The 12,118-nt window shown below is 50.7% G+C and overlaps 1 protein-coding gene across 7 annotated transcripts in view; it reads right to left on the reverse strand.

Annotated features, from left to right (window-relative positions):
- The window catches only part of ITGA11 (integrin subunit alpha 11), a 158,443-nt gene that overhangs the window by 84,663 nt on the left and 61,662 nt on the right, over nucleotides 1-12,118 (reverse strand). For all 7 annotated transcript variants that reach the window (XR_003852403.1, XM_029575155.1, XM_029575153.1 and 4 more), the window contains 2 exons: nucleotides 11,332-11,402; nucleotides 1,380-1,524 (listed from right to left, as the gene is read on the reverse strand). Coding sequence is in view for 6 of the 7 variants with exons in the window: in XM_029575155.1 (XP_029431015.1) it covers nucleotides 1,380-1,524; nucleotides 11,332-11,402 (216 nt within the window). In the remaining variant the exon portion in view is untranslated. The remainder of the gene's footprint in view (nucleotides 1-1,379; nucleotides 1,525-11,331; nucleotides 11,403-12,118) is intronic.

The following is a 12,118-nucleotide window of genomic DNA, read 5'->3' on the forward strand; positions in this document are numbered from 1 at the left end:
TCCAATTCCTAACCGTCCCCTCCCCTCTCACACAGACAGAGCAGCCAAATTGCACCTTTTCTTCCTTAAATGGTCTCCCAGAATTCATTTGGTTTCCTCCTCTGCTGCCTATGCAGTGCTGTTCTCTCGGCAGGCTAAATAGTAGGGCCCTTTTCCCAACTCATTAACACTATGAGTACTGGATGCTGGTTCTTACAGAACATTTATTATTCACAGGAGAGCACACAAGTGTATTGATATCTTTTTATATTCCTTCACCTGGGCTGCAGCAGCTTGCAGTTTCTGTAAAGTTGAAAATTATTTTTGGCAGGTCCAAAGATCATTACTCAGATCCAGATGCAGTTTGGTCCACAATATAAGGCTCCAACACATAGTAAGCTTGTGGGGGCAGGAACCTGGTTTATAGTAGCTTGCTACACTCATAAACATTCCACAACTTCACAACCACTCCCCCCACCCTCACATATTTAGCCATATCCCCAAATTAGTCCCTCAACTCCTCTAACACACATAACCCTGTAACACAGTACATCTTCCCATTATGAAACTTCCCCCTGCCAATACCCAAACACACACATCCATCCCTTAAAACACATCCTGACATGGAAACACCCACTTACAGCCTCCAGAGATGGGTGGGGTAGGTAAGTATTATGGGGTAATGTCACAGGGAGTGCTGGATAGCAGTGGGTGGGGTAGGTAAGTATTATGGGGTAATGTCACAGGGAGTGCTGGATAGCAGTGGGTGGGGTAGGTAAGTATTATGGGGCAATGTCACAGGGAGAGCTGGATAGCAGTGGGTGGGGTAGGTAAGTATTATGGGGCAATGTCACAGGGAGTGCTGGATAGCAGTGGGTGGGGTAGGTAAGTATTATGGAGTAAGTCACAGGGAGTGCTGGATAGCAGTGGGTGGGGTAGGTAAGTATTATGGAGTAAGTCACAGGGAGTGCTGGATAGCAGTGGGTGGGGTAGGTAAGTATTATGGAGTAAGTCACAGGGAGTGCTGGATAGCAGTGGGTGGGGTAGGTAAGTATTATGGGGCAATGTCACAGGGAGTGCTGGATAGCAGTGGGTGGGGTAGGTAAGTATTATGGGGCAATGTCACAGGGAGTGCTGGATAGCAGTGGGTGGGGTAGGTAAGTATTATGGGGCAATGTCACAGGGAGTGCTGGATAGCAGTGGGTGGGGTAGGTAAGTATTATGGAGTAAGTCACAGGGAGTGCTGGATAGCAGTGGGTGGGGTAGGTAAGTAATGTCACAGCATAGCACTGGAATTTAAGCGGGAAGGTCTCTACAGCATGCACCCCATGCATCATGTCCTCGGCCCAGACATTCCCTTGGAAAATCCATGATTTGGTGGGGAAAGGCCGCTCTCTCACCTAGATATGCGCCATGGTTCCTGAGCTCCTCTGGGAATTCCTGGAGGTAGGACTCTCTCCGAGGAATCACTTTCCCACTGTTGGTCTCTTTCAGGACAGCACCGTTCCAGTCATAAGCACCAACTGCGCCAAGTAAAATGCCATCCTGCCAGAGAAAATGGACAAGACGATGATCAGAGCACAGACACATTGAAGGGACTGTAATAAGTATCCTTTACCTGTCCAGAGGTGGAGAGGGGTCTCTGTACCCAGCCCCTAGAGAGAGCTCCCTAATAAATCAGTCCCCTTTGGAAGAAAGGGACTCACTTTCTGTAAATATTTCCAGTATCAAAGCCTAAACCAGTGCATCTGTGCACCTGGGAGCCTCTCTCTCTACCACCTATTTCCAGTATAAAAACCTAAACCAGTGCGTCTGTGCACCTGGGAGCCAGAGGCTTGTCTGGAATGACTTATTTTAGCCAAATTAGTGGCACTCTGCTACCTTTGGTCCCCTAGCATGTCTCTTCAGCAGCTCTGACCTGTGCAGTAATATCAGGAGGAAAAAATTAATCTTTCCATTTGTTCAGAAAAGGACTGTGGCATTTTTAGGACTTTTAACATCTTCAGTCGATTCCTAACTGAGTTTTTCCTTTGAAGACTCCAAACATTGCAACACAAAAGGACTTATGTCCCCCGAGTCTCATGTCCATGAATTATGAGCTTCAGTCCTTCCCCTACCGTCTGCAAACTAGAAAGGAATTATGGCTTTAGCATTTAAAACTTAACAGACTGTGCATGAGAGGTTTCATTTGCCAAGCCAGCGGCTCACATATTCTAGAACCTGTCCATAGCTCTTCCAGTCTGGTAGGAAACAGCTCACGAGTATGTTAGAAATAAGTCTGAAAGCCGGCAGTGCTTGCTAGAGGCGCTGCGGGTGGCGGCAGAGCTCAGCCTGGGCAGTGCTTGCTAGAGGTGCTGCGGGTGGCGGCAGAGCTCAGCCTGGGCAGTGGGGGCGGCAGGGCTTCCTGGGAATGGTGGGGGCAGAGCTCAGCCTGGGCAGTGGGGGCGGCAGGGCTTCCTAGGAATGGTGGGGGCAGAGCTCAGCCTGGGCAGTGGGGGCGGCAGGGCTTCCTGGGAATGATGGGAGCAGAGCTCAGCCAGGGCGGTGCGGGCAAGGCTTCCTGGGAATGGTGGGGGCAGAGCTCAGCCTGGGCAGTGGGGGCGGCAGGGCTTCCTGGGAATGATGGGAGCAGAGCTCAGCCAGGGCGGTGCGGGCAGGGCTTCCTGGGAATGGTGGGGGCAGAGCTCAGCCTGGGCAGTGGGGGCGGCAGGGCTTCCTGGGAATGGTGGGGGCAGAGCTCAGCCTGGGCAGTGGGGGTGGCAGGGCTTCCTGGGAATGATGGGAGCAGAGCTCAGCCAGGGCGGTGCGGGCAAGGCTTCCTGGGAATGGTGGGGGCAGAGCTCAGCCTGGGCAGTGGGGGCGGCAGGGCTTCCTGGGAATGATGGGAGCAGAGCTCAGCCAAGGCGGTGCGGGCAGGGCTTCCTGGGAATGGTGGCGGCAGAGCTCAGCCTGGGCAGTGCTTGCTGGAGGTGCTGGGGGTGGCGGCAGAGCTCAGCCTGGGCAGTGGGGGCGGCAGGGCTTCCTGGGAATGGTGGCGGCAGAGCTCAGCCAGGGCGGTGCGGGCAGGGCTTTCTGGGAATGGTGGGGGCAGAGCTCAGCCAGGGCGGTGCGGGCAGGGCTTCCTGGGAATGGTGGGGGCAGAGCTCAGCCAGGGCGGTGCGGGCAGGGCTTTCTGGGAATGGTGGGGGCAGAGCTCAGCCAGGGCGGTGCGGGCAGGGCTTCCTGGGAATGGTGGCGGCAGAGCTCAGCCAGGGCGGTGCGGGCAGGGCTTTCTGGGAATGGTGGGGGCAGAGCTCAGCCAGGGCGGTGCGGGCAGGGCTTCCTGGGAATGGTGGGGGCAGAGCTCAGCCTGGGCAGTGCTTGCTGGAGGCGCTGGGGGTGGCGGCAGAGCTCAGCCTGGGCAGTGGGGGCGGCAGGGCTTCCTGGGAATGGTGGGGGCAGAGCTCAGCCAGGGCGGTGCGGGCAGGGCTTCCTGGGAATGGTGGGGGCAGAGCTCAGCCTGGGCAGTGCTTGCTGAAGGCGCTGGGGGTGGCGGCAGAGCTCAGCCAGGGCAGTGCTTGCTGGAGGTGCTGGGGGTGGCGGCAGAGCTCAGCCTGGGCAGTGGGGGCGGCAGGGCTTCCTGGGAATGGTGGCGGCAGAGCTCAGCCAGGGCGGTGCGGGCAGGGCTTTCTGGGAATGGTGGGGGCAGAGCTCAGCCAGGGCGGTGCGGGCAGGGCTTCCTGGGAATGGTGGGGGCAGAGCTCAGCCAGGGCGGTGCGGGCAGGGCTTTCTGGGAATGGTGGGGGCAGAGCTCAGCCAGGGCGGTGCGGGCAGGGCTTCCTGGGAATGGTGGGGGCAGAGCTCAGCCTGGGCAGTGCTTGCTGGAGGCGCTGGGGGTGGCGGCAGAGCTCAGCCTGGGCAGTGGGGGCGGCAGGGCTTCCTGGGAATGGTGGGGGCAGAGCTCAGCCAGGGCGGTGCGGGCAGGGCTTCCTGGGAATGGTGGGGGCAGAGCTCAGCCTGGGCAGTGCTTGCTGGAGGCGCTGGGGGTGGCGGCAGAGCTCAGCCAGGGCGGTGCGGGCAGAGCTCAGCCAGGGTGGTGCGGGCAGGGCTTTCTGGGAATGGTGGGGGCAGAGCTCAGCCAGGGCGGTGCGGGCAGGGCTTTCTGGGAATGGTGGGGGCAGAGCTCAGCCAGGGCGGTGCGGGCAGGGCTTTCTGGGAATGGTGGGGGCAGAGCTCAGCCAGGGCGGTGCGGGCAGGGCTTTCTGGGAATGGTGGGGGCAGAGCTCAGCCAGGGCGGTGCGGGCAGGGCTTTCTGGGAATGGTGGGGGCAGAGCTCAGCCAGGGCGGTGCAGGCAGGGCTTTCTGGGAATGGTGGGGGCAGAGCTCAGCCTGGGCAGTGGGGGCGGCAGGGCTTTCTGGGAATGGTGCGGGCAGAGCTCATCCAGGGCGGTGCGGGCAGGGCTTTCTGGGAATGGTGGGGGCAGAGCTCAGCCTGGGCAGTGGGGGCGGCAGGGCTTTCTGGGAATGGTGCGGGCAGAGCTCATCCAGGGCGGTGCGGGCAGGGCTTTCTGGGAATGGTGGGGGCAGAGCTCAGCCTGGGCAGTGGGGGCGGCAGGGCTTTCTGGGAATGGTGCGGGCAGAGCTCAGCCAGGGCGGTGCGGGCAGAGCTCATCCAGGGCGGTGCGGGCAGGGCTTTCTGGGAATGGTGGGGGCAGAGCTCATCCAGGGCGGGGGCGGCAGGGCTTTCTGGGAATGGAGGTGGCACAGCTCATCCAGGGTGGGGCGGCAGAGCTCAGCCAGGGCAGTGCTTGCTGGAGGCACTGGGGGTGGCGGCAGAGCTCAGCCTGGGCAGTGGGGGCAGGGCGTGAGAGGGCTTTTTATTCTTTTCCTGCTCCAGCATGAGAGAATAGAGCCCTTGCCTCACAATCTACCTGACCATTTTGTGAAATGTTTAACCCACAGAGACTGCTGCCAGCATCAGACGCTCCTATTTTATGTGCCTTATCTGTGATTGATGATTTATTTATTGTACACCAATTGGATTGTTTTGAAAATCAGTTGATTAAATATAAATTGCTATTGCCAAGCCTACAGTGCTAGGGAGCTGAGCGCAAGGCCAGCAGCTCCCAAACCTGGATTTGACCCCACATTGGGGGTCAGAAAATCAGTGGATAATTTCAGACAGAGTCATTTTCCTTCCCTCTGATCTATAACTGGCAGCACAGGCTCCAGGAATCTGTGCACATTCACAGGCCTTGCCTGCCTGCTGCTACCAGACCTTGCACTGACTGCTCTTACTGCTAGGGTTGCCAAATGGCTCCAGATTCACCCGACAGGGTTGATCCAGTCCTGGGTTTACCCCACTGCATGCAGTTATTCGTAGCCTCTCTTTTATTAAGGAGATCAGAACTACAAGCCCCTGCATGCAGTGGGGCAAACCCAGGACTGGATCAACCCTGTTGGGTGAATCTGGAGGCAGCTGGCAATCCTAGTTCCTGCTGCTTCCCTGCTTTGGGTGCAAGGGGTGAGAGAGGGGGAATTTTGCGAAGCTTTGAGCTAAGTTAAGGAAGCACAGATGTTCACAGATGGTACAGCAGCATCGGGACATTGTGGGATGATACAAAAATAAAAGAGGATGGGATGATAATGACAGAGGCCGAAGATTTCATAAACACAAACGGGTTTAAAAAGGAATCTGGAAAGTTTGGGAGGAGGTAAGGCTGCCCATGGTTATCATCCAAGCCTGCACATTAAGGGAGCAGAAGAACGCTCGATGCTGGAAAACATTACACGTTGTACTGGGCAGGGGTTGATTCAGGCGATTATAAAGCCTGAGGAGAGAGGGAGAGATGCAGAGGACCATACAGAAGGAGGGAAGCTTGGAATCAGCCTGAGGACTCCCACATCACCCCCTGCCTCTGTGAGGGATGAGATGTTACGGGACGCAACAGTGCTCTCCACTTTGATTGGGGGGGGGGGGGGGGAGAGGAACTGGATTCAGTCGACAACCAACACGAGCCCTGACTTTCATGATCCGGGGTCCTGATGTGCAGACATAAGGGGAAAAGCACAGGACTGTTTCTACGGCAAAGCATGTCAAGCAGCCTGCTCTGAATTTTCAAACGGCACAGAAGGGCAGAGAAGGGCAACCAAAATGATAAGGGGAATGGAACAACTCCCCTATGAGGAAAGACTAAAGAGGTTAGGACTTTTCAGCTTGGAGAAGAGACAACTGAGGGGGGATATGATAGAGGTGTTTAAGATCATGAGAGGTCTAGAACGGGTAGATGTGAATCGGTTATTTACTCTTTCGGATAGTAGAAAGACTAGGGGGCACTCCATGAAGTTAGCATGGGGCACATTTAAAACTAATTGGAGAAAGTTCTTTTTTACTCAACGCACAATTAAACTCTGGAATTTGTTGCCAGAGAATGTGGTTAGTGCAGTTAGTGTAGCTGTGTTTAAAAAAGGATTGGATAAGTTCTTGGAGGAGAAGTCCATTACCTGCTATTAAGTTCACTTAGAGAATAGCCACTGCCATTGGCAATGGTAACATGGAATAGACTTAGTTTTTGGGTACTTGCCAGGTTCTTATGGCCTGGATTGGCCACTGTTGGAAACAGGATGCTGGGCTTGATGGACCCTTGGTCTGACCCAGTATGGCATTTTCTTATGTTCTTATCACCCAGTATAAACCGTTGTGATGGCGAAACCGAATGACGGTACATAAAAAACTCGATAAATAAATAAATAAATATAAACGTTGCTAGCAGTAAATGTTTTATGGGTTATCATAAGGCTTAGGGGTAAGTGCATGGAGCGGCAGCTGCTACCACAGGAAGCTTGCTGGGCAGACTGGATGGACCACTTGGTCCTTTTCTGCTGTCATTGCTATGTTATTTAGACCAATAAGAATGACTTACCGGGCTGCCGCTGAATATCCAGCTGTACTACTTAGCTGGATAGGCAGTGGGCATGCGGTGCTACTTAGCCAGATGAGTAGCAATATTCAGACTCATCTAGTTAATTTAACCAGATACGGTGGATGTGCCCCATAGCAGATCTAACGTTAGCCAATAAGTATTAACGTTAGCTGGATAAACGTATCTGGGCATATTCATTGGCATTGCCTTGCCACTGATTATCCCCTGTCAATTAGCCAGATAAGTCTTATCCCTCTAACTTACATAGCCAGCTAGATTTAAGTATTGGTCTCTAAATATTCTTGTACAGTTCTTTGTCCTCTGGCAGGAAAAAATAATACATTATAGTTTAAACCCAAAATCTTCAATCCATTCCAGGTCTTCAGATGAAGTCACAAGGATGAATGAGCTGCTCAGGACAAGGATGCACCATGTGATGCTGATCAGGAGGTCTGCAGTCACTTTGGGCTGCTTCTTGTAGTCCATTTCTGACGCAGGTAGCCACATCTTATTTGTGTTCTGCTTTTCAGCCCCTTCATGGTGGATCACATGCAGGTACTTCCCAGTTCCCAGAGAAATGAAGGGTGAAGTGACTTGCCTGAGGAGTGCCAGTGGTCTCCCTTGTTTGAAGCCCACTACTCTAATCACAGCATTGCTCTTCCCTGGCCCCTCTTTAAATGATTCAAGGTCTCTACATTTCCTGGGTGAGAATAAAGCCAGGCATTTCCTTACTTGGCTCTGATACCAATCTGCCATGATCTGCATCACCGAGATGTGGGGCCGTCCTCTGTTTGGAGGACATGCAGTGCTCCAGGTCTTTTATAAATATATTAAAAAGCAGTGGTCCTAGTACCTGGGGCACCTCCACTATTCACCTTTCGCCATTGACAAGATTTACCATTTAGCCCTACTCTCTGTTTTCTATCTTTTAACCAATTCTCGATCTCCAATAAAACATTGCCTCCTATCCCATCACGTTTTTATTTTGTCAAGAGTCTCTCATTAGGGACTTTGTCAAACACTTTCTGAAAATCCAGATACACTGTATTAACTGGTTCACCTTAATCCCATGTTTATTCATGCCTTCAAAAAACATAGCAGATTGGTGAGGAAAGACTTCCCTTGGCTAAACCTATGTTGGCTTTGTCTCATTAAATTATGCTTATCAATATGTTCAGTAATTTTGTTCTTTGTAATAATTTCAACCATTTTTTCCTGGCACCGACATCAGGCTCAACAGTCTGCAGCTGCCTGGAAACTTGAACCCTTTAAAAAAACTGGCATTACATTGTCTACCCAACAGGCTTCAGGTACTATAGCTAATTTTAATGATAGTTTACAGATTACTAATAGTAGGTCTACAATTTCATTTTCAGTTCTTTCAGCACTCTGGGATGTATATCATGTGGTCCAGGTGATTTTCTACTCTTTAGTTTACCAATTTGCCCTATTATATTTTCCAGATTCACTGAGATTTATTTCAGTTCCTCTGAATCACCACCATTAAATATAACTTCTGGTAAGGGTATCTGCGTTACATATTCTTCAGTAAAGACTGAAGCAAAGAATTAATTTAATCTCTTTGCCATGACCTTGTCCTCCCTTGTGTCACTTTTATCCCTTGATCATGTAACGGTACAACAGACTCCCTTGCAAGCTTTTTGCTTCAAATGTACCTGAAAAAGTTTTTATTATAAATTTTGACTTCCACAGCAAGCTTTGTTTCAAATTCTGCCTTTGCTTTTCTTATCAATACTTTGCATGTAATTTGCCAGTGTTTATGCTGTTTCCTGTTTTCTTCATTCGGATCCCTTTTCCATTTTTTGAAAGATGTTCTTTTGGATAAAATAGTCTCTCTCACCTTGGCTTTTAGCTATGCTGGCATTTGTTTGGCCTTCCTGCTATCTTTGGTAATGTGTGGAATTCATTTGGTCAGGGCTTCCCAGACGGTATTTTAAACAACGCCCATACCTAATGTAAACTTTTAACCTTTGCAGTTGCTCCTTTTAGTTTTTTCCTAACCATTTTCCTCATTTTATCATAGCCTCCCTTTTCAAAGTTAAATGATGTCGCAGTAGATTTCCTTAGCATCCTTCCTCCAATTATCAAATCAAATTTGATCATGTTATGATTACTATTGCCAAGTGGCCCCAACACTTTTACTTCTTATGCCAAATCATGTGGTCTATCAAGAATTAGGTGTAAAATAGCTCCCCCTCTTGTCAGTTCTTATACCAGCTGCTCCATGAGGCATTCATTTATTTCATCTAGAACCTTTACCTCCTTAACATGTCCTGATGTGACATTTACCTACTCAATTCTGGGGTAAGTGAAATCACCCATTGTTACTGTTATTTTTGTTAGCTTTCCTAATTTCTTTTAGCATTTTATCATCTGTCTGTTCATTCTAGCCAGGTGGAGAGTAGTACACCCCCCACTGTTCTATTCCCCTTCTCACATGGAATTTCTTTCAATAAAGATTCAACATTGCATTTTGTTTCTTGTAGATATTTTATCCTGTTTGACTCAATGCTCTCTTTAACATATAGCGCCACTCCTCCACTAATTTGATCCATCCTAATACTGCAATATAATTTATACCCTGGGGGACTGAGGGGACTGAGCGGTGATTCCCTAGCACAAACCTGGACTGATTCCTGCCTTTCTTAAAACACTTTATCTTTATTTGCCACTTTAGCACATTCGTGGACTGCCTCTACCTTCAGAACAGTGTACTCCAATTACTCACAGTTAGTATTGCTTCCCACAGTACACATACAGCTTCGTTACAGCTCAGTGTTTGGACACCAATAATCTACAGGAGCGGCCTTCCTCCTGGAGACCTGGGCCTGGTCTGACTATCCCCACCGGGGTCCCAGCTCTTATTCCTCCCCTGCTGGGCCCCGCCCACAGAGCTCTCTCTCAGAAGAGGAATTAAAGGGGACCAGGCATTTAGCCTGGTCCTGCACCACTTTAAGGGGGAACATAGGGGCACTGATTCACAGTCCCATGGTTATGCTCCTTTCACCAAGTCTCCAAGATATCAATTATAGCTGCTTCTTCTTTCAATGCATTTGTGTTCAGACATTTATTTATTTATTTATTTATTTTTATATACCGATGTTCCTGTATAATATACATATCGCACCGGTTTACAGGGAACTAAAACTAGCGCCTCTAGGGCAACTTACAATGAAACAAAAGTAAGTTTTTTGTTTGTATTCACAACCTGCTTATCAGTTGACAGGGGTAATTTGGAATCTTTCTGCTCTGTCTGCTCTTTACTTAAAAGGCACCTGGGCTACTCTAGCATTTGTTTCAACCTCTCTATCAGGATGCTCTAATTTCCCTGTTCTCTTAGTATCCTTCCTAACCATGCACAACTGAGCGACTGAAGCTTTCCCCCATTATCTAGTTTAAAAGCTGCACGCTCTCCTTTTTAAAGGTTAGCGCCAGCAACCTGGTTATACTCTGGTTAAGGTGCAGCCCATCCTGTCGGAATAGGCTCCCCCTTCCCTAGAATGTTCCCAGTTTCTAACAAATCTAAAACCCTCTTCCCTGCAACATCATCTCATCCACGCATTGAGTCTCCGGAGCTCTACCTGCCTCGAGGGTCCTGCACATGGAACAGGGAACATTTCTGAGAATGCTAGCCTGAATTTCAGTTTCCCCTCTAAGAGTCTAGATTTAGCCTTCCAAACCTCCCTCCTGCATCTTCCTATGTCACTGGTTCCCACATATATCATGACAGTTGGCTCCTCCCCAGCACTCTCTAAAATATTATCTCGGAGGAGCATAAGGTCTGCTACCTTTGCACCAGGCAGGCAAGTTACCAAGTGATTCTTATAACCACCAGTCACCCGCCAGCCAGCCAGCTATCTATATTCTAATGACTGACTCATCCATTATGATGGTCATCCTAACCCTTCCCTCCTGGGCACTCAGCCTTGGAGACACATCCTCGGTGCAAAAGGATAAAACATCACCTGGAGAGCAGGTCCTAGCTACAGGATCACTTCCTGCCACACCAAGGTGATGCTCTCCTGCCAAGTTGCTCCTCCAAGCAGCACAAAGGCTGCCTGACTGGAGTTGGGACCACTCCACTATGTCCCTGAGGGTCTCCTCTATATACCTCTCTGTCTGCCTCAGCTCCTCCAGGTCTGCCACTCTGGCCTCCAGAGATTGGACTCGTTCTCTGAGAGCCAGGAGCTCTTTGCACCAAGTGCACACATGCAACAGGTAGATAATCTCTCTCCCTGCAATCTGTCCTAAATTCAGCTGCATGACTTATCTTTCACCAAAGTCACTGCACCCATACCAGAACCCTTTCCTCTCTCTCATCTCCTCCTGCTTACACTATTACATTCTGCTCCTCACAGGTCTCCCAGGGTCACTTGATGTGCTCTGCGGAGCCTTATTCCCTGACACTGACAGAGACCCGGCCTCTTACCTCCACAATGTGTGAGGAAAATCCAGTCTGGGACATTTCTAGGCCAAAGGCAGCTTCATTCTTGTTCGTTCCTGCAGTGCAGAGAGAAGACAAGCAGAATGAAAGAGGAAAGACCCAAAACGGCAGGGATCCAGAGAAGGAACTGCTATCATGCCAGAAGTACTGCTAATGTCAGCACTTGTCCCACGACCTGACATTTACAGTCAGACTGGACGCACAGAGCCAGTCCTTACGAGGGATGTTAGGAGTGCATTCCCTGCTCCGAGATGAGGTGCTGGGATTCACCCTGCATGCTGGGCATCTGAGAAAGGACTGGATCAGCACTTTCCATGTAACACATCCTCTGCCTTATCTATGCTTTGCAATCTGGAGTGGTCAGCAAGGAGGGATGGTTGAGAAATCCATGTAGACGCGGCCTTGAGTGATCAGCACGGAGGGAAGAGCACATAGTCCGTGTCCACACAGCCTGAAGTAGAGCGGTCAGTGTGGAGGGAAGCAGGATTAATCCATGTGCACATGGCCTGGAGCAGTCAGTGTGAAAGGGAAGGGGGAGTAATCCGTGTCCATGTGGCCTGGAGCGGTCAGTATGGACAAATGGGGGAGTAATTTGTGCCCACATGGCCTGCAGTGGAGTGGTCAATGTGGAGGGAAGAGGGAGTAATCCATATGCACATGGCCTGGAACGGTCAGTATGGAGGGATGGGGGAGTAATTTGTGTCTATGCGGCCTGGAGTGGAGCAGTCAGTGTGAAAGGGAAGGGGGAGTAATCCGAGTCCATGTGGCCTCC

The sequence above is a fragment of the Rhinatrema bivittatum genome, chromosome 13 (assembly GCF_901001135.1).
Source record: "Rhinatrema bivittatum chromosome 13, aRhiBiv1.1, whole genome shotgun sequence".
Lineage (NCBI taxonomy): Eukaryota > Metazoa > Chordata > Amphibia > Gymnophiona > Rhinatrematidae > Rhinatrema > Rhinatrema bivittatum.